We start from the raw sequence: 20,392 nt of genomic DNA, 5'->3' as shown, positions 1-20,392 counted from the left end.
TGAGAATGAAGAGTGTTGTTACAGTTTAAAAACAGGTTGTACTGTTAGCGTGCCTGACTTTATATGTACATTTCGTAGTCTTCATGCTCACATACACACATGCTCGGTGGTTAAACACACAAACAAAACTATATTTAAATCTTTTTTTCCCCCCTGTGTTGCAGTAAACAGGCTCTGGTGTACAACTGCGTCGGCTGCGGGTCTTTTTACTTACAGAGAATGGGCAGGAGAACAAGCAACGGGAAACAGTAAGATGTCGAAAAACTGAATCTTTCTGCTGTTTTTTTATGTGAAATGAAAACTCATCTACAGTAGACTTTGCTTAAAATAAAAATGTGGCCTTTTTGCAGATGGTTTGAGACATCACAGATAAAATGTTACAGGGAAATATCAACATTTGCTCCTCAGAGTCTAAATTTGATGACTTCTTTTAAACTGCTGCTGCTTTTGCTCCATCAGCATATAGGCAGCTAAGTAACCTAAGAACAGTCTGACAGAATCACTATAGACTCTACTGTAAGAATATTTACATGTATTTCGGCTTTCTTGTTAATAAAGTTGTGAAAGCTGAGTTATGTCAGCGTGTGCAGTAAAGATAAAGCTGCTGTGATTTCAGTATGAAATATTCTGCTGCCACCGGACCTCCAGTTGGACCAGAGTGTGAGCACTGTGGACAGAGACATCAGGTGAGACACACACAACACTCACACATACACACACACCGTAACACATGATGTAAACTTGGATTGTTGTGTATTTACATTCACACATATACAGCTTGCTTATATGTTCTTTTTTATGGTTTTCTGTAAATTTGTTTTCAGAATTTGAAAGTTTTTAGGTTTCAGCTCTGAAAGCTTGTTGGTATTTATGACTGTGCAAACACACACACACCAGCTGAAGCGTGTGTGTGTCCTCTCTGTAGCTCGGGGGTCCGATCTGGGCGGAGCCCATCCACGACATGGCATTTGTCCAGAAGGTTTTGTCTGCCGTGTCGGGGAACCCGTCCAGATTTGGGACATCTAAACGCATTGAGGGCATGCTCAGCATGGTGACGGAGGTATTAATTTACCCTTTATGTACGCTCTCTTTATGTCTTTATCTTCTGTTATTGTAATGTAGGTGCGGTTTAATGTTTCAGGTAACTTCACTTTGTGAGAAAAATACATTCAAAAATAAAGTCTGACTTTTCACACTGTGATACGCTGTTTGTTTTAGGAGTTGGAAGATGTGCCTCTTTATTACACTGTGGACAGTCTGAGCAGCACGATACACTGCAATACTCCACCCCTGCTTCAGTTTAGGTAAACACACACACGCAAAAACGTATACAGTGTTGTAAACCAATTGTTAACCCTTAGGGACTGTTTGCCACATTTCACAGGCTTTTCATTCTTCAGTTTTGATAATTTTGGCTATGTTCATCCATAAAGCATAAATTTAGGCAAGATTGTGTGTTTTTGTTTAATCTTGGAATTTCCAGATTTCGCAGCTCCTACAATAAGTGTAAAATATACTGTGTGAACACAGTTGTTACATTTATACTCTTAACTGAAGAAAATGCACCAATCAAACCCATTCAAACTGCATTTTTTTTATCCCACAGCCATCAAAGTATAAAAACACGCATTGTGTTATTTCTGGGCGTCATTCTGGGCTTTTGCCTTTGCATTTGTCATTTTTACTATTTTCTGCCTGATGATGTCATTTTTACCATATTTGGCATATGGAGAAAATACATGCTATAATATTTCCACTAGGTGCTCTGTCACTATCAAAGCATTGACATATCCCAGGCTGTGATAATAAAAAAACCTACTTAGCATCTGACAATTGATTAATATTTGATATTTGTGATAAGGACTGATATTGGTTAAAAAATTTAACTTAATGAATGCAGAAAATAATATTAACATATAATATTTGAACTTGATTTTGAAAAATGCATTTTGTGCACAGAGCGATATGAGTGTGTGTGATATTAAACAGGCCCTAAGGGTTATTTTTTTTGATATTTAACATGTTAGAAATACTGTTATTGGTTAAATTAAACATTAGCGCAGAACAGAACCACGATATTTTTGGACTGTGGGTTTTTCTAAGTGTAAAAAATGTCTGAAAAAGAAAGAAATCTGGTCTATAAATAAGCTGCATGAATGAATGAGAGGACATGTCCCTCCATGTCTCTGCAGGTCTGCTCTCCTCCATGCTGGTCACAGGGTTTCCCTCTCTCACGCCTGTAAGAACGCCATCAAGACAGACGCTCCTCCTGCAGCCCTCTGGGACATCATGAGATGCTGGGTAAACCGCACTGAAAGTTTTTACCACAAACAGCAACTACAATAGCTATTTTTACAAAGTCTGAACCCTCCAGTCTGAATTTACCGCTGCCAGAGTCCATTCAGTCCATAAAAACATAATCTGAAGCGTCATTTTTACTCACGTGTGTGTTGGATTGGTCGTCGCCACAGGAGAAGGCCAATCCTGTGAAGAGGGAGAAGCTGTCAGAGACGAGCCCCGCCTTCAAGATCCTCTCCACTGAGCCCAGGTGAGACCACAGACTCAGACCAGTTCATCAGGCCCACAGCATCAGAGGAATGGTACTCGCTGAGAATGCATACATGCATCATACGATTTTCTCCTAAAATTACAAAGCAGAGATTAATCTGCAACTTGTGACACCTGTTTTCGTAGCTCAGAAGCCTGTTTCACTGTGAGGGAGGACGCCAACCCTCAGTCCCGTAAACGCCACCTGACCCGCTTCCAGGAGAACCCGCAGGCCTTCTGGGGACCCAAAGCTCGAGCCAAAGCCGGGTGACCAACACAGCCTCCATATTCCCAGGACACACACACACACACACACACACACACACACACACACACACACACACACACACACACGTACAACAAGCAGACATCATTTTGAGGCAGATCACAGATAAAACACCTTTTTTAATGTGTTAAAACGAGACTGCAGCTGCAATTCTAGAAAATGTCTTAAACTTTGATCACTGAAACTGCAAGCCCCAAATCATAAAATTTGTCTGAAAATGAGAAATAATTAGCAGTAAATGTTTGAAAAGTGATGCACCAAAGCATTACAATTTAGATGTCAAGCTGAAATCACAAAGGAAAATGTATTTCACAGTTTATAGTTATGTACCTGAACACAGATCAAAGCACATCCAAAAGTATGTTCATGGATTTTTAACAGACTAATAGACACCAGAAGTAAACACTTGAACTACTGCTAGTTTGGTATTTTAGAAAATAAAGCTGTGAATTCAGGTTAATTCGCTCCTTGCACATGTTGTTTCTCCATATCATTTTTTTCTCCTTCACACCTTCATCTTATTCCATTTTACTGCATCTTCTTCTCCTTCCTCGTTCCCTCCATCCCTCTCTAACCTTTTGTTCTCTCCTCTCTCTCCTCCAGTGGCGGTATCGCCGCTGACCTGCAGGACAAGAGGAAGAAGTGCCAGAACAAGAGAAAAAACCACATCACAGACTCCTCTGAGCTCAAGAACTTTCCCTGCAAGAGGTTCAGACAGGTCAGTCCACCTGCAGGCAGCTGCGCACATCACGTCACGTTTATTTTACACAAGTATCCACGAGAAGAATTATCTTCAGCCTCTGAGGGAGAGGAATCTGAAAACGTGCCACAGCGCTGCTCTTCCTAAACATAGCCTGAGAATCCGGATTAGGATCTCTGACGTCTTTATGCCTTTATTTTCTCCTAAATTAACTTATCCTGAAGTTAATTCGCTGCAGTTTACTTTCTGCGTAACAAAAGCTGTTTCCTTGGAAATAACAACCCAGTGTTTTGTTTTATTTGTAGAAAAGCGTTTTTTCCTGGAAAAGTCAAACCTGACTCATTTCTTTCCTCGAACAGCAGTGGAAGACACATGAAGACTTTGTTGCTTCATACCTGAAATGATCCCATCGCTTCTGTGCTGGAGGATAAAACTGTAATGACACCAGACTTCATTCAGTACTTCTGAATTATTCAGAAGTCCTCACTTCCACTCTAGGAAAAAAAAAAAGCCTCTGCCTACAGGGTGCACTGTTCAGAGCCGCTGTAGTCAGTCAGCTGTTGGTTGAATCAACACAGTTTTATGTATCGATGATAAAAAAGTGGAAAGTTGCTTTAAACACACGATATGTAGCAGAACACCATGTTCGTTTCTTTTACCTTTATCACTGTTGCTTCTTATGATGTCGTATTTCCCTGAAAAGTCCCAAACAATGTAAGTTTTTACAAAGACTTGACGAGTTTTAAAGCTGTTGGTTCAGATTTTCTGTCATCCAGATCAGGCGATTTTAGGTGCTATACCATCAGCAACTGGACTTTCAAAAAAACTCAAAAACTGACACTTTACTCTGACTGCAGAATTTTTTTTTGGAACTACTATAGTATGAACTTTTAAAAAATAAATAAATAAATAATAAAAAATAAAAATGATATACTATACTACATTATGACTATTTTTATTTTAAAGATTACATACTATACCATCACATATGATATAAATGTGACACACTACACTGACTGTTTTTTAATTCAGAAATGATCACATACTATACCATGACTTTTGTTTTAAATTAAAAGATTATGGCATACTATACTATGACCTAATGTTTAAAAATCTCTGATTTACTATGCTATGACCTTTTAATTTAAAAAAATGGCATATTGTACTATGACTTTTTTAATTAAAAAAAAAACCTTTTTTAATTTAAAGTATGGCATACTATACTTTGATTTTTTAAATTAAAAAGTATTTTTTAAAATAAAAACGATATGACTTTTTTATAAAAGGAAATTATGATATCCTATACCACGTCATTTTTTTAAATAAAAAATGTGACATGCTAAACTATGACTTTTTTAAAGTAAAAAATGTGACTTATATTATGACTTTTTTCATTAAACATTATGACAATACAAAATACAATATACAAAATTATGACACACCATGACTTTTTGTATAGAAAAACAGTATGACATTCTTTACTATGACTTTATTAAATAAAACAATTATGACATACTGTACTAAATCTTTTAAAATATAAAATTCAATACCAGCTGCAGCAATGTATAACATGTATTTTTTATGATACAGGGATTATTGCCATTCGTCAGGACTTTTTCTGCATGTTCAGCATTTTATATTTTGTCATAAATTTGGACATTTATGTTATGAGAACAGTAAAAGCAGCCCAGCATCATTTCAGCTCATGTTTTTTTATGAAAATATTGGCAGCAAAGTCTCAGAATTACAGACAGAGACATTTTTTAACACTAATTACCCTCTCAAAGTCTTCATTTCCTGGGTGGGAAATGAAACCGTAGAATCGTGCTGGTGAATTAGTCGTCTCCATCAGCTGCTTTGGCAGGAGGCCACTCACTGTTGGTTTTCGGCCAGAGAACTGGAGCACTTTCACCCTCCGCAGCCAAAATATTCCTTCGGCTATTTGACATAATGTCAACCTGTCTGAGTATTGTTATTTATGTTTTTATTGTGTGTTTTTCAGGGAACATGCACACACGGAGAAAAATGCTGCTACTCCCACGACCCGGAGCCGACCAACGAAGAGAAAATGGAATGACTCTCTTAAGTTAATTTTACGGTTTTTAAAAAAAATAAATTTATTTCTGCAGTTTGCATGGCCCAGTGCAGCCTGGATGAAGTGTGTGTGATGAACTACAATCAGACTGTATTTGGAAAGAGACTAAAAAGCTAAATACTGTCATCACACAAAACATGTTTTATTCAGTTGTAATGCTGGAGCTTTTTTGTTTTAGGATGTTTTGTTATTTGACTGTTTCAGTCCAATAAAGTCCTCACGCTGACTATAACCCTTTGAAACCTGGAGCATCATCACTTTTCTTGGGCTGCTTTCAGACGCCTCACACAAGTATTGATCTTTGAACCCCGAGCAAATTTGTGTGATTTGTTTTTTACAAAACACAGGAAAAAGGCAATGAACTACTTAGAAAAGATCAATGAAAGAGCAAGAAATGAGTAGATGTAGAAAATTGTTTTTTAAATTGAGGGGAAAAATGTACATCAGTGAAAGAAAAAAGGGAAATTGTTAAAATTCTAATAGATATTTGAAATTAGCTATCAGAATTATTATAATTTTTAAGCACTTTCCCCGGATCATTTCTTTGTTTTTTTGGGATCATTTATTCTTTCATTGCATATTTGACCATTTTCCATGTTTTTGAAACAAATAAAGCCAGTTTGCTCAGGTCAGCCCCCTCCTGTTCACACTGTACACTGCACTCAGACATCAGGAGAACTCTATCGTGAAGTACGCGGACGACGCCACCATCATCGGCGGTATTACACAGAGAACAACCTACAGCTCAACATCAGTCAAACCAAGGAGCTGATTGTTGATTTTAGAAAGGAGGCAGACACACACCCCTGTGTACATCAGTGGAGCTGAGGTGGAGCAGGTGAACAGCTGAAGGCTCCTTGGAATTACTATCACTGAGAAAAGCACAGAAAAGGCTCTACCGCCTACAGAAACTTAGGAAGGCTAAACTCCAGAGCAAGATCCTGGTTTACTTCCACAGAGGAGCGATAGAAAGCACACTGACTGCAAACATCATCATGGTTCGTGCACGGCCCAGGACAGGAAGCTCTACAGCCGGTTATTAAAACTGCCCAGAACATCACTGGTTCCCATCGACGGAGCATCAGCGATCTCGGTGAAGTGAGGTGTCTGCACAGAGCCCAAAGGATACTGAAAGACAGCAGCCACAGTCTGTTCACCCTGCTGCCATCTGGATACAGAAGTATCTGCTGCCGAACCACCAGACTGCAGAGCAGCTTCTTTTCCCAGACTGTGAGAGTCCTCAACTAACTCCTTCGACACCAAAAAGATGTTGCAGGATTTAGGATCACCTTCAATTTCATTTCTTCTTAAACCACATTTGAGAAAAATGACAGTAAATCTACCTTGTACCTTAACTGTTTTCTTCTGTTCTTCCTCAGGTAACTTTCATCAGACGGATTTGGTGAGTTTTTTTTTTTTGTTTTTTGTGTGTCACCAGGGTGCTCTTATCAAATCTTAAATGTCTGAAAAACAGACATTTAATAATGCCTTTAATAATGCTTTTACCTGTTTAAATCACCTGATGTTTGTTTTAGAGACGAAAAGACCTCTGCAGATTACTAAACAAATAACCCTGACTGAAATCCGATGGGTAGCAGTTTTAGTTTAGTTTTTCAGCAGTTTTAGTTTCGGCAACATGAAGAAGATTGACTAAAATCTTAATTTTGCACATGTAAAAGTCCTTTTTATTTTTGGCTGCTAGTTAAGTTAACTTAGTTGTAAAATTGGGTATACCTGTCTGGTGTTTAAATGAAACCAGTTGGAACATTTTACCAACTTCAAACTTCAAAACCTTTTATCGATTTTGAGGCGACTTTGATGGATGTGTAGCTGTAAAAATAACGTACAGATTAACACAAAGTAAGAATGATAAGACTTTATTATCAGCTGCTTGATGATCAGTATAAAATCATGTCCAAACTATATACATATTGGCAGAAATACAAAGGTCACACTTATTGCACAGTCAGGCAGTCAGTACAAGTTGGCACCATTGTTTTTGTGTTTGATTGGAAGAAAATTATTCTAAAAAAGTCAGTTTTAGGGCTAAAAAAAAGTTGCAGGGTCACTTTTGAGGGATGTGGTGCTATTCATGTGTGCAGTACAAAAGGCAGCTTCAGCAAATTCTGTGCATTCTGTCTGAAAAGAGTCATGTGCTGTCCGTCAGTGTCACTAATTGGCAAATAACGGTGCCTTTGTTTCTTTTTGGACGGCCACGAGGAAAACACACTCGCTTTCTTGGTTTTCAGAAATTCAAACTCACAGCAGGCTTTCCAAAAACATCTTCAGATCCGGTTTATATTGTTGTTCCAAGTAGAGCAAACCGGATCTTGACATGTTTGTGGAATCACGGCTCAGGCACGTCTGGCCCCGGGGCTGATTTAGTCTCGTGGGCAGAAATCAAGTCATGAGCGAACAGCCTCCTTTTCTTTAGTAAACAGAAACCCTTTTAAAACTTTCTCGTAAATTTTCTAAGTGGTGTAAAATTGTAAAATTGTCCTCGCTTGATCGAGTCAAACACAAGCGAGAGGCCACGGGAACTTAAATTGATTAAAATCGCATCCCAAATTAGTCGTCAAGGCGAGGTGTCTGATGGCTATCTGAGGCTGACTCTGAGCAGGAAGGTTCGGATCTCCATCGGCCTCAAGGTCACATCCCATACGGAGCGCTCTTGGAAATTCTTCAGCAGGGGCCTCTCTTCTGCAACACAGACACAGCACGTGAAAAATAACAAAAAGAGACATTATTTCTACGATAGCAAACAGCAAAGTGAAACAAATTAATTCAACCTCTTAGAAAATGAGCCTTGCTGAGCTGCTAAAACACCCCGCAGTTTACTATCAAAGCTCCGAACCACAACAATGCGTTTATGACTCATTATATTTCACCGCCTGCTTGATTGGTCCCTGCAGGGAAATAGTCTTTATCGTTAAGTTGACTGTAATGGAGCAGTGATTACCACCCTGGAAGAATTCAGACGTGTCTTTCTGCGTTCACCCTCCTCTCCTCCATCTACAGCTGAAACTCAACACGATCCTCAGCCAGCAGCCGAGCGCTCCGTCCGTCACCGCAGCGCAGCGGCGGCGGCTTCCTGCCAGAGCGCTGACACACGAGACGCTTTCACCAACATTCGGCTGTCCGGTTGTCATCTTTGGTGAGTCGAGTGCTTTTTTTTTTAACACAGATTCTCCAACAGGGGTTAGAGGTCGAGGTTAGAGCTACAGCAAGGTGTCGCACATTTCCTGTAAAGTTTACGCTTTTATTTTATTTTTTAAGGCCTTCTATACCATGATTTTTTTTGACCTACTACACCAGGGTGGGCAAGCCGTGGCTCTGGAGCCACATGCAGCTCGTTAGCCCCTCTCCAGTGGCTCCTGTGTCTCTGACGAAAAATGATGTGGAAATGAATAGCGATCATTCAATTTTATTATTGTTTTAGGCCTAAATTACTCTTGCATTTTTTTCAATTGCAAAAATATGTAGCCTGTACACCGAATATGAAAATGTATTAGCATTTCATAACTAAAATATGCGTCATGTTTCTGTGACCTTCTGGTGCTTTTTTTGACCGTGGTGGGCGGTCCTGAATCACGAAAGAGAGGCTAACATCGCACAGAGAGATCTGTTCATTTTTACCAGCAACGCTGCAAAGTTCATGTAACAAAAAATAATAAATAGTGCTAAAACACATGAGTGAATGCTCATATAGACCCATAAATAATATTGATGGGCTAATTTTGACTAAATGTGTTGTTTTACCTTCATTTTAAGTATCAAATATGTTTTGTGGCTCTAGACAGATTTTTAATTTTTTTTTGGCCAAAAATTGCTCTTTTTAAAGTAAAGGTTGTTGACCACCGTACTATACTATAATATTTCTCCACTCTTATTTTGACATGCTTTTTACAATTTTTTTTTAATGTACTATACTGTGACTTTGTTGACATGCTTTCACTTTTTTCGACGTACTTCACTATGACTTTGTCTTACGTGATACGCATGACCTTGTGATTGGCTATACTATGTAATTTTTCGTTATACTACATTATAACTTTTTCGACATACTATTCAATGACATATTTAGACTATACAGACTTTTTTCTGATAAACTATACTATGACATTCTATGCTATTACATACTACTATACTATAATTACTATAATACTATATTTTTATATGGTATACTGAGACATTTTCCCACAAAATTTAGAATTTTTTGACATGCTATACTATGACTTTTGAAAAACTACACTTATTTTTTGCAAGTTTTTTGAATACTGAATAATTTTTTTTCCCTCTTGAGTCGACATACAATACTCTGATTTTTTTCCCCAAATTTCTGATACACCATACGATTGATATTACTGTACTCTGATTAATTTTCCTATTTTTTTGACATACTATATTATGACTGTTTTTGTCTTGTTTAGACATACTATACTATGTCTTTTTCCTGAATTTTTATGACATATAATATGACTACATTTCCTCTTTTTTGACATTTTTGGCCGTTCGGCATAGAATGTTGCAAAAACGGCTAAAAACATCCTAATATAGCATGCCAAAAAAAAGAATGAAAATGCAATACAATAGTATGATAATGTCAAAAATGACATGTACCAAAGACAGCTAAAAAAAACGGAAAAACATGACATGAAACAGTGTGTCCAGACACGCCACAGCATGAAATGCACAAAAATAGGCCCAAAACACCCGAAGATGGCAGGTCGAAAAAACAACCGAAAATGCAATACTACGGCATGGCATCCAAATTTCTGGACATGCCATATTGTGTTGTTTTTGGCAGTTTTTACAACTTTATATGCTATAGTGTTTTTAGACACGCTATTTAATGCCATTTAATGTTTTTGTCTGTTTTTGTAACTGTCTTTGCTATTGCGTGTTTTGGCACGCTATTTAATGCAGTTTTAAGCTGTTTTCAGCTGTTTTTTGGACATGTCATTTTTTCATATTTTTGCCATACTATAGCCTTGCTTTTTGGGTCACTTTTTCCGACATGACCGTATTATGTTGTTTTTGTCCGTTTTTGCAACTGTCGTTGCTATAGCGTGTCTCGGCACGCTATTTAATGCCATTTTCAACTATTTTCAGCTGTTTTTTGGACATGACATTTTTTGACATTTTTGCCATACTATAGCCTTGCTTTTTGGGTCATTTTTTCGACATGCCATTTTATGTTGTTTTTGTCCGTTTTTGCAACTGTCTTTGCTATGGCGTGTCTTGGCACGCTATTTAATGCAGTTTTAAGCTGTTTTCAGCTGTTTTTTGGACATGTCATTTTTTGTCATTTTTGCCATACTATAGCCTTGCTTTTTGGGTCACTTTTTCCGACATGACCGTATTATGTTGTTTTTGTCAGTTTTTGCAACTGTCGTTGCTATAGCGAGTCTCGGCACGCTATTTAATGCCATTTTCAACTATTTTCAGCTGTTTTTTGGACATGTCATTTTTTGAGATTTTTGCCATACTATAGCCTTGCTTTTTGGGTCACTTTTTCTGACATGACCGTATTATGTTGTTTTTGTCCGTTTTTGCAACTGTCGTTGCTATAGCGAGTCTCGGCACGCTATTTAATGCCATTTTCAACTATTTTCAGCTGTTTTTTGGACATGACATTTTTTGACATTTTTGCCATACTATAGCCTTGCTTTTTGGGTCACTTTTTCCGACATGACCGTATTATGATGTTTTTGTCCGTTTTTGTAACTGTCTTTGCTATAGCGTGTTTTGGCACGCTATTTAATGCCATTTTCAACTATTTTCAGCTGTTTTTTGGACATGTCATTTTTTGTCATTTTTGCCATACTATAGCCTTGCTTTTTGGGTCATTTTTTCGACATGCCATTTTATGATGTTTTTGTCCGTTTTTGCAACTGTCTTTGCTATGGCGTCTTTTGGCACGCTATTTAATGCAGTTTTAAGCTGTTTTCAGCTGTTTTTTGGACATGTCATTTTTTGTCATTTTTGCCATACTATAGCCTTGCTTTTCGGGTCACTTTTTCCGACATGCCATTTTATGATGTTTTTGTCCGTTTTTGCAACTGTCTTTGCTATGGCGTCTTTTGGCACGCTATTTAATGCAGTTTTAAGCTGTTTTCAGCTGTTTTTTGGACATGTCATTTTTGCCATACTATAGCCTTGCTTTTTGGGTCATTTTTTCGACATGCCATTTTATGTTGTTTTTGTCCGTTTTTGCAACTGTCGTTGCTATAGCGAGTCTCGGCACGCTATTTAATGCCATTTTCAACTATTTTCAGCTGTTTTTTGGACATGTCATTTTTTGACATTTTTGCCATACTATAGCCTTGCTTTTTGGGTCATTTTTTCGACATGCCATTTTATGATGTTTTTGTCCGTTTTTGCAACTGTCTTTGCTATGGCGTGTCTTGGCACGCTATTTAATGCAGTTTTAAGCTGTTTTCAGCTGTTTTTTGGACATGTCATTTTTTGTCATTTTTGCCATACTATAGCCTTGCTTTTTGGGTCACTTTTTCCGACATGCCATATTATGATGTTTTTGTCCGTTTGTGCAACTTTGTGTGCTATGGCGTGTCTCGGCACGCTATTTAATGCCATTTTCAACTATTTTCAGCTGTTTTTTGGACATGTCATTTTTTCATATTTTTGCCATACTATAGCCTTGCTTTTTGGGTCACTTTTTCCGACATGACCGTATTATGTTGTTTTTGTCCGTTTTTGCAACTGTCGTTGCTATAGCGAGTCTCGGCACGCTATTTAATGCCATTTTCAACTATTTTCAGCTGTTTTTTGGACATGTCATTTTTTGAGATTTTTGCCATACTATAGCCTTGCTTTTTGGGTCATTTTTTCGACATGCCATTTTATGATGTTTTTGTCCGTTTTTGTAACTGTCTTTGCTATGGTGTGTTTTGGCATGCTATTTAATGCAGTTTTAAGCTGTTTTCAGCTGTTTTTTGGACATGTCATTTTTTGTCATTTTTGCCATACTATAGCCTTGCTTTTTGGGTCACTTTTTCCGACATGACCGTATTATGTTGTTTTTGTCCGTTTTTGCAACTGTCGTTGCTATAGCGAGTCTCGGCACGCTATTTAATGCCATTTTCAACTATTTTCAGCTGTTTTTTGGACATGTCATTTTTTGTCATTTTTGTCATACTATAGCCTTGCTTTTTGGGTCATTTTTTCGACATGCCATTTTATGATGTTTTTGTCCGTTTTTGCAACTGTCTTTGCTATGGCGTGTCTTGGCACGCTATTTAATGCAGTTTTAAGCTGTTTTCAGCTGTTTTTTGGACATGTCATTTTTTGTCATTTTTGCCATACTATAGCCTTGCTTTTTGGGTCACTTTTTCCGACATGACCGTATTATGATGTTTTTGTCCGTTTTTGCAACTGTCGTTGCTATAGCGAGTCTTGGCACGCTATTTAATGCCATTTTCAACTATTTTCAGCTTTTTTGTGGACATGTCATTTTTTGTCATTTTTGCCATACTATAGCCTTGCTTTTTGGGTCATTTTTTCGACCTGCAATTTTATGTTGTTTTTGTCCGTTTTTTAACTGTCTTTGCTATGGCGTGTCTTGGCACGCTATTTAACGCAGTTTTAAGCTGTTTTCAGCTGTTTTTTGGACATGTCATTTTTTGTCATTTTTGCCATACTATAGCCTTGCTTTTTGGGTCATTTTTTCGACATGCCATTTTATGTTGTTTTTGTCCGTTTTTGTAACTGTCTTTGCTATGGTGTGTTTTGGCATGCTATTTAATGCAGTTTTAAGCTGTTTTCAGCTGTTTTTTGGACATGTCATTTTTTGACATTTTTGCCATACTATAGCCTTGCTTTTTGGGTCACTTTTTCTGACATGCCATTTTATGTTGTTTTTGTCCGTTTTTGCATCTGTCTTTGCTATGGCGTGTCTCGGCACGCTATTTAATGCCATTTTCAACTATTTTCAGCTTTTTTGTGGACATGTCATTTTTTATCATTTTTGCCATACTATAGCCTTGCTTTTTGGGTCATTTTTTCGACATGCCATTTTATGTTGTTTTTGTCCGTTTTTGCAACTGTCTTTGCTATGGCGTGTTTTGGCATGCTATTTAATGCCATTTTCAACTATTTTCAGCTGTTTTTTGGACATGTCATTTTTTGACATTTTTGCCATACTATAGCCTTGCTTTTTGGGTCACTTTTTCTGACATGACCGTTTTATGTTGTTTTTGTCCGTTTTTGCAACTGTCGTTGCTATAGCGAGTCTCGGCACGCTATTTAATGCCATTTTCAACTATTTTCAGCTGTTTTTTGGACATGTCATTTTTTGAGATTTTTGCCATACTATAGCCTTGCTTTTCGGGTCATTTTTTCGACATGCCATTTTATGATGTTTTTGTCCGTTTTTGCAACTGTCTTTGCTATGGCGTCTTTTGGCACGCTATTTAATGCAGTTTTAAGCTGTTTTCAGCTGTTTTTTGGACATGTCATTTTTTGACATTTTTGCCATACTATAGCCTTGCTTTTTGGGTCATTTTTTCGACATGCCATTTTATGTTGTTTTTGTCCGTTTTTGTAACTGTCTTTGCTATGGCGTGTTTTGGCATGCTATTTAATGCAGTTTTAAGCTGTTTTCAGCTGTTTTTTGGACATGACATTTTTTGACATTTTTGCCATACTATAGCCTTGCTTTTCGGGTCACTTTTTCGACATGCCATTTTATTATGTTTTTGTCAGGTTTTTTTAACTGTCTATGCTATGGCGTGTCTTGGCACGCTATTTAATGCAGTTTTAAGCTGTTTTCAGCTGTTTTTTGGACATGACATTTTTTGACATATTTGCCATACTATAGCCTTGCTTTTTGGGTCATTTTTTCGACATGCCATTTTATGTTGTTTTTGTCCGTTTTTGCAACTGTCTTTGCTATGGTGTGTCTTGGCACGCTATTTAATGCAGTTTTAAGCTGTTTTCAGCTGTTTTTTGGACATGTCATTTTTTGAGATTTTTGCCATACTATAGCCTTGCTTTTTGGGTCATTTTTTCGACATGCCATTTTATGTTGTTTTTGTCCGTTTTTGCAACTGTCTTTGCTATGGCGTGTCTCGGCACGCTATTTAATGCCATTTTCAACTATTTTCAGCTGTTTTTTGGACATGTCATTTTTTTATATTTTTGCCATACTATAGCCTTGCTTTTCGGGTCACTTTTTCCGACATGACCGTATTATGATGTTTTTGTCTGTTTTTGCAACTGTCGTTGCTATAGCGAGTCTCGGCACGCTATTTAATGCCATTTTCAACTATTTTCAGCTGTTTTTTGGACATGTCATTTTTTGACATTTTTGCCATACTATAGCCTTGCTTTTTGGGTCATTTTTTCGACATGCCATTTTATGATGTTTTTGTCCGTTTTTGCAACTGTCTTTGCTATGGCGTCTTTTGGCACGCTATTTAATGCAGTTTTAAGCTGTTTTCAGCTGTTTTTTGGACATGTCATTTTTTGACATTTTTGCCATACTATAGCCTTGCTTTTTGGGTCATTTTTTCGACCTGCAATTTTATGTTGTTTTTGTTTGTTTTTGCAACTGTCGTTGCTATAGCGAGTCTCGGCACGCTATTTAATGCCATTTTCAACTATTTTCAGCTGTTTTTTGGACATGTCATTTTTTGACATTTTTGCCATACTATAGCCTTGCTTTTTGGGTCATTTTTTCGACATGCCATTTTATGTTGTTTTTGTCCGTTTTTTAACTGTCTTTGCTATGGCGTGTCTTGGCATGCTATTTAATGCAGTTTTAAGCTGTTTTCAGCTGTTTTTTGGACATGTCATTTTTTGACATTTTTGCCATACTATAGCCTTGCTTTTCGGGTCATTTTTTCGACATGCCATTTTATGTTGTTTTTGTCCGTTTTTGCAACTGTCTTTGCTATGGCGTGTCTTGGCACGCTATTTAATGCAGTTTTAAGCTGTTTTCAGCTGTTTTTTGGACATGACATTTTTTGACATATTTGCCATACTATAGCCTTGCTTTTTGGGTCATTTTTTCGACATGCCATTTTATGTTGTTTTTGTCCGTTTTTGCAACTGTCTTTGCTATGGCATGTCTTGGCACGCTATTTAATGCCATTTTCAACTATTTTCAGCTTTTTTGTGGACATGTCATTTTTTGTCATTTTTGCCATACTATAGCCTTGCTTTTTGGGTCATTTTTTCGACCTGCAATTTTATGTTGTTTTTGTCCGTTTTTGCAACTGTCTTTGCTATGGCGTGTCTTGGCACGCTATTTAATGCAGTTTTAAGCTGTTTTCAGCTGTTTTTTGGACATGTCATTTTTTGTCATTCTTGCCATACTATAGCCTTGCTTTTTGGGTCATTTTTTCGACATGCAATTTTATGTTGTTTTTGTCTGTTTTTGCAACTGTCGTTGCTATGGCGAGTCTCGGCACGCTATTTAATGCAGTTTTAAGCTGTTTTCAGCTGTTTTTTGGACATGTCATTTTTTGTCATTTTTGCCATACTATAGCCTTGCTTTTGGGTCATTTTTTCGACCTGCCATTTTATGTTGTTTTTGTCCGTTTCAGCAACTGTCTTTACTATGGCGTGTTTTGGCATGCTATTTAATGCAGTTTTAAGCTGTTTTCAGCTGTTTTTTGGAAAAGTCATTTTTTGACATTTTTGCCATACTATAGCCTTGCTTTTTAGTCATTTGTTAGTCATTTGTTTGACATGCTGTATGTCGGTGTTTTTGTTTTTGTTTTGTTTTTTGCAAAATTCTATGCTATGACGCATGTGGGCACGTTTTTTAATGCTGTTTTCAGCTGTTTTGGGACATGTCATATTTTTACGTTTTGGCCATACTTTTGCCTTGCTTTTTTGTTCATTTTTTCTATCTGTTATTTCATGGTGGTTTTCGCCATTTTTTTTTAACATTCTATACTAGCCTAGCTAGACATGCTACTTATAGTGTTTCTGGCTGTTTTCCTGTGCTCTCTTTCTCAATCTGTCTCCCTTTCTCTCTTTCTCTGTGTGTGTACGTGTGTGTTTCTTTCCTCCAGGTGCTTCAAATCAAGAGAGGGATACAAAACCTGGCACTAATGATGCTTCATTCACGGCTGACGCAGAAACAGAATCAACAGGGACAGCAGGGCGATGGCGATGGTCTTGGTTCGTAATCCTAAATTCGGATTGGAGGTCACCGGCAGCCCTGTTTTCAGCTTTTTGTTGTTTGCCCTGTTTGGTTTGTTGGTGTTTTTGTTCAGGGGGATGAGCTGGGTCCATTAGCCGTGGTTGGACCAGCGATTCCCCATTTTCTTTGTTTGTTTTGGCCACTTTGGTTTAATTGATTGTTGTTTAAGTTATTGTAAATAAACAGGTTGTCTTGCTCCTTGATGCTTGTGGCCTTCTTTTATATGTTCGGCCGCGCACTGACCTACCACAATGTTGCAAAAACTGCCCAAAATACCATAATATAGCATGTCGAAAAAATGACCCAAAAGGCAAGGCTGTAGTATGGCAAAAATGACAAAAAATGACATGTCCAAAAAAAAGCTGAAAACAGCTTAAAACTGCATTGAATATCACGCCAAGACACGCCATAGCAAAGACAGTTGCAAAAACGGACAAAAACAACATAAAATGGCATGTCGAAAAAAATGACCCAAAAAGCAAGGCTATAGTATGGCAAAAATATCAAAAAATGTCATTTCCAAAAAACAGCTGAAAATGGTTGAAAATGGCTTTAAATAGCGTGCCGAGACACGCCATAGCAAAGACAGTTGCAAAAACGGACAAAAACATCATAAAATGGCATGTCGAAAAAAATGACCCAAAAAGCAAGGCTATAGTATGGCAAAAATGTCAAAAATGTCATTTCCAAAAAACAGCTGAAAATGGTTGAAAATGGCTTTAAATAGCGTGCCGAGACACACCATAGCAAAGACCGTTGCAAAAATGGACAAAAAAATCATAATATGACATGTCGAAAAAATGACCCAAAAAGCAAGGCTATAGTATGGCAAAAATATCAAAAAATGACATGTCCCAAAAACAGCTGAAAATGAATGAAAATGGCATTAAAAAGCATGCCTGAACACGCTATAGCATACAAAGTTGCACAAACGGACAAAAACAACATAATATGGCATGTCGAAAAAATGACCCAAAAAGCAAGGCTATAGTATGGCAAAAATGACAAAAAATGACATGTCCAAAAAAAAGCTGAAAACAGCTTAAAACTGCATTGAATATCACGCCAAGACACGCCATAGCAAAGACAGTTGCAAAAACGGACAAAAACATCATAAAATGGCATGTCGAAAAAAATGACCCAAAAAGCAAGGCTATAGTATGGCAAAAATGTCAAAAAATGTCATTTCCAAAAAACAGCTGAAAATGGTTGAAAATGGCTTTAAATAGCGTGCCGAGACACGCCATAGCAAAGACAGTTGCAAAAACGGACAAAAACATCATAAAATGGCATGTCGAAAAAAATGACCCAAAAAGCAAGGCTATAGTATGGCAAAAATGTCAAAAATGTCATTTCCAAAAAAAAGCTGAAAATGGTTGAAAATGGCTATAAATAGCGTGCCGAGACACACCATAGCAAAGACCGCTGCAAAATGGACAAAAAAATCATAATATGACATGTCGAAAAAATGACCTGAAAAGCAAGGCTATAGTATGGCAAAAATGTCAAAAAATGACATGTCCAAAAAACAGCTGAAAGTAGTTGAAAATAGCATTAAATAGCATGCCGAGACACGCCATAGCAAAGACATTTGCTAAAAACGGCCAAAAACACCATAAAATGGCATGTCGGAAAAAGTGACCCAAAAAGCAAGGCTATAGTATGGCAAAAATGTCAAAAAATGTCATTTCCAAAAAACAGCTGAAAATGGTTGAAAATGGCTTTAAATAGCGTGCCGAGACACGCCATAGCAAAGACAGTTGCAAAAACGGACAAAAACATCATAAAATGGCATGTCGAAAAAAATGACCCAAAAAGCAAGGCTATAGTATGGCAAAAATATCAAAAAATGACATGTCCCAAAAACAGCTGAAAATGAATGAAAATGGCATTAAAAAGCATGCCTGAACACGCTATAGCATACAAAGTTGCACAAACGGACAAAAACAACATAAAATGGCATGTCGAAAAAATGACCCGAAAAGCAAGGCTATAGTATGGCAAAAATGTCAAAAAATGACATGTCCAAAAACAGCTGAAAGTAGTTGAAAAAAGCATTAAAAAGCATGCCGAGACACGCTATAGCAAAGACATTTGCTAAAAACGGACAAAAACACCATAATATGGCATGTCGAAAAAATGACCCAAAAAGCAAGGCTATAGTATGGCAAAAATGTCAAAAAATGTCATTTCCAAAAAACAGCTGAAAATGGTTGAAAATGGCTTTAAATAGCGTGCCGAGACACGCCATAGCAAAGACAGTTGCAAAAACGGACAAAACATCATAAAATGGCATGTCGAAAAAATGACCCAAAAAGCAAGGCTATAGTATGGCAAAATGTCAAAAATGTCATTTCCAAAAAACAGCAGAAAATGGTTGAAAATGGCTTTAAATAGCGTGCCGAGACACACCATAGCAAAGACAGTTGCAAAAATGGACAAAAAAATCATAATATGACATGTCGAAAAAAATGACCCAAAAAGCAAGGCTATAGTATGGCAAAAATATCAAAAAATGACATGTTCCAAAAACAGCTGAAAATGAATGAAAATGGCATTAAAAAGCATGCCTGAACACGCTATAGCATACAAAGTTGCACAAACGGACAAAAACAACATAAAATGGCATGTCGAAAAAATGACCCGAAAAGCAAGACTATAGTATGGCAAAAATGTCAAAAAATGACATGTCCAAAAAACAGCTGAAAGTAGTTGAAAATAGCATTAAATAGCATGCCGAGACACGCTATAGCAAAGACATTTGCTAAAAACGGCCAAAAACACCATAAAATGGCATGTCGAAAAAAATGACCCAAAAAGCAAGGCTATAGTATGGCAAAAATGTCAAAAATGTCATTTCCAAAAAACAGCAGAAAATGGTTGAAAATGGCTTTAAATAGCGTGCCGAGACAAACCATAGCAAAGACCGTTGCAAAATGGACAAAAAATCATAATATGACATGTCGAAAAATGACCCAAAAAGCAAGGCTATAGTATGGCAAAAATATCAAAAAATGACATGTCCAAAAAACAGCTGAAAGTAGTTGAAAATAGCATTAAATAGCATGCCGAGACACGCCATAGCAAAGACATTTGCTAAAAACGGCCAAAACACCATATAAAATGGCATGTCGAAAAAGTGACCCAAAAAGCAAGGCTATAGTATGGCAAAATGTCAAAAATGACATGTCCAAAAAACAGCTGAAAGTAGTTGAAAATGGCATTAAATAGCGTGCAGAGACTCGCTATAGCAACAACAGTTGCAAAAATGGACAAAAACATCATAAAATGGCATGTCGAAAAAATGACCCAAAAAGCAAGGCTATAGTATGGCAAAAATATCAAAAAATGACATGTCCCAAAAACAGCTGAAAATGAATGAAAATGGCATTAAAAAGCATGCCTGAACACTCTATAGCATACAAAGTTGCACAAACGGACAAAAACAACATAAAATGGCATGTCGAAAAAATGACCCGAAAAGCAAGGCTATAGTATGGCAAAAATGTCAAAAAATGACATGTCCAAAAAACAGCTGAAAGTAGTTGAAAATAGCATTAAATAGCATGCCGAGACACGCTTATAGCAAAG

The 20,392-nt window shown here is 37.2% G+C and overlaps 2 protein-coding genes across 3 annotated transcripts in view; one reads left to right on the top strand and one right to left on the bottom strand.

Moving 5' to 3' along the window:
- The window catches only part of trmt1 (tRNA methyltransferase 1), a 36,804-nt gene extending 30,934 nt beyond the window's left edge, over positions 1-5,870 (top strand). For both annotated transcript variants that reach the window (XM_042485109.2, XM_042485108.2), the window contains exons 8-16: positions 165-248; positions 617-686; positions 926-1,060; positions 1,219-1,304; positions 2,193-2,301; positions 2,472-2,548; positions 2,695-2,814; positions 3,437-3,551; positions 5,536-5,870. In XM_042485109.2, coding sequence (XP_042341043.2) covers positions 165-248; positions 617-686; positions 926-1,060; positions 1,219-1,304; positions 2,193-2,301; positions 2,472-2,548; positions 2,695-2,814; positions 3,437-3,551; positions 5,536-5,610 — 871 coding nt within the window. In that variant the 3' untranslated portion in view covers positions 5,611-5,870. The remainder of the gene's footprint in view (positions 1-164; positions 249-616; positions 687-925; positions 1,061-1,218; positions 1,305-2,192; positions 2,302-2,471; positions 2,549-2,694; positions 2,815-3,436; positions 3,552-5,535) is intronic.
- A 1,619-nt stretch (positions 5,871-7,489) lies between these two features.
- The window catches only part of man2b1 (mannosidase, alpha, class 2B, member 1), a 53,172-nt gene continuing 40,269 nt past the window's right edge, over positions 7,490-20,392 (bottom strand). Inside the window, exon 23 of the mRNA XM_088074838.1 lies at positions 7,490-8,328. Within this exon, the coding sequence (XP_087930964.1) occupies positions 8,225-8,328 (104 nt within the window). The 3' untranslated portion in view covers positions 7,490-8,224. The remainder of the gene's footprint in view (positions 8,329-20,392) is intronic.

The sequence above is a fragment of the Plectropomus leopardus genome, chromosome 3, assembly GCF_026936395.1.
Source record: "Plectropomus leopardus strain MGB_pleo_1.0 chromosome 3, ASM2693639v1, whole genome shotgun sequence".
Classification (NCBI taxonomy): Eukaryota; Metazoa; Chordata; class Actinopteri; order Perciformes; family Serranidae; genus Plectropomus; species Plectropomus leopardus.
This window is presented reverse-complemented; position numbering and strand designations above follow the sequence as displayed.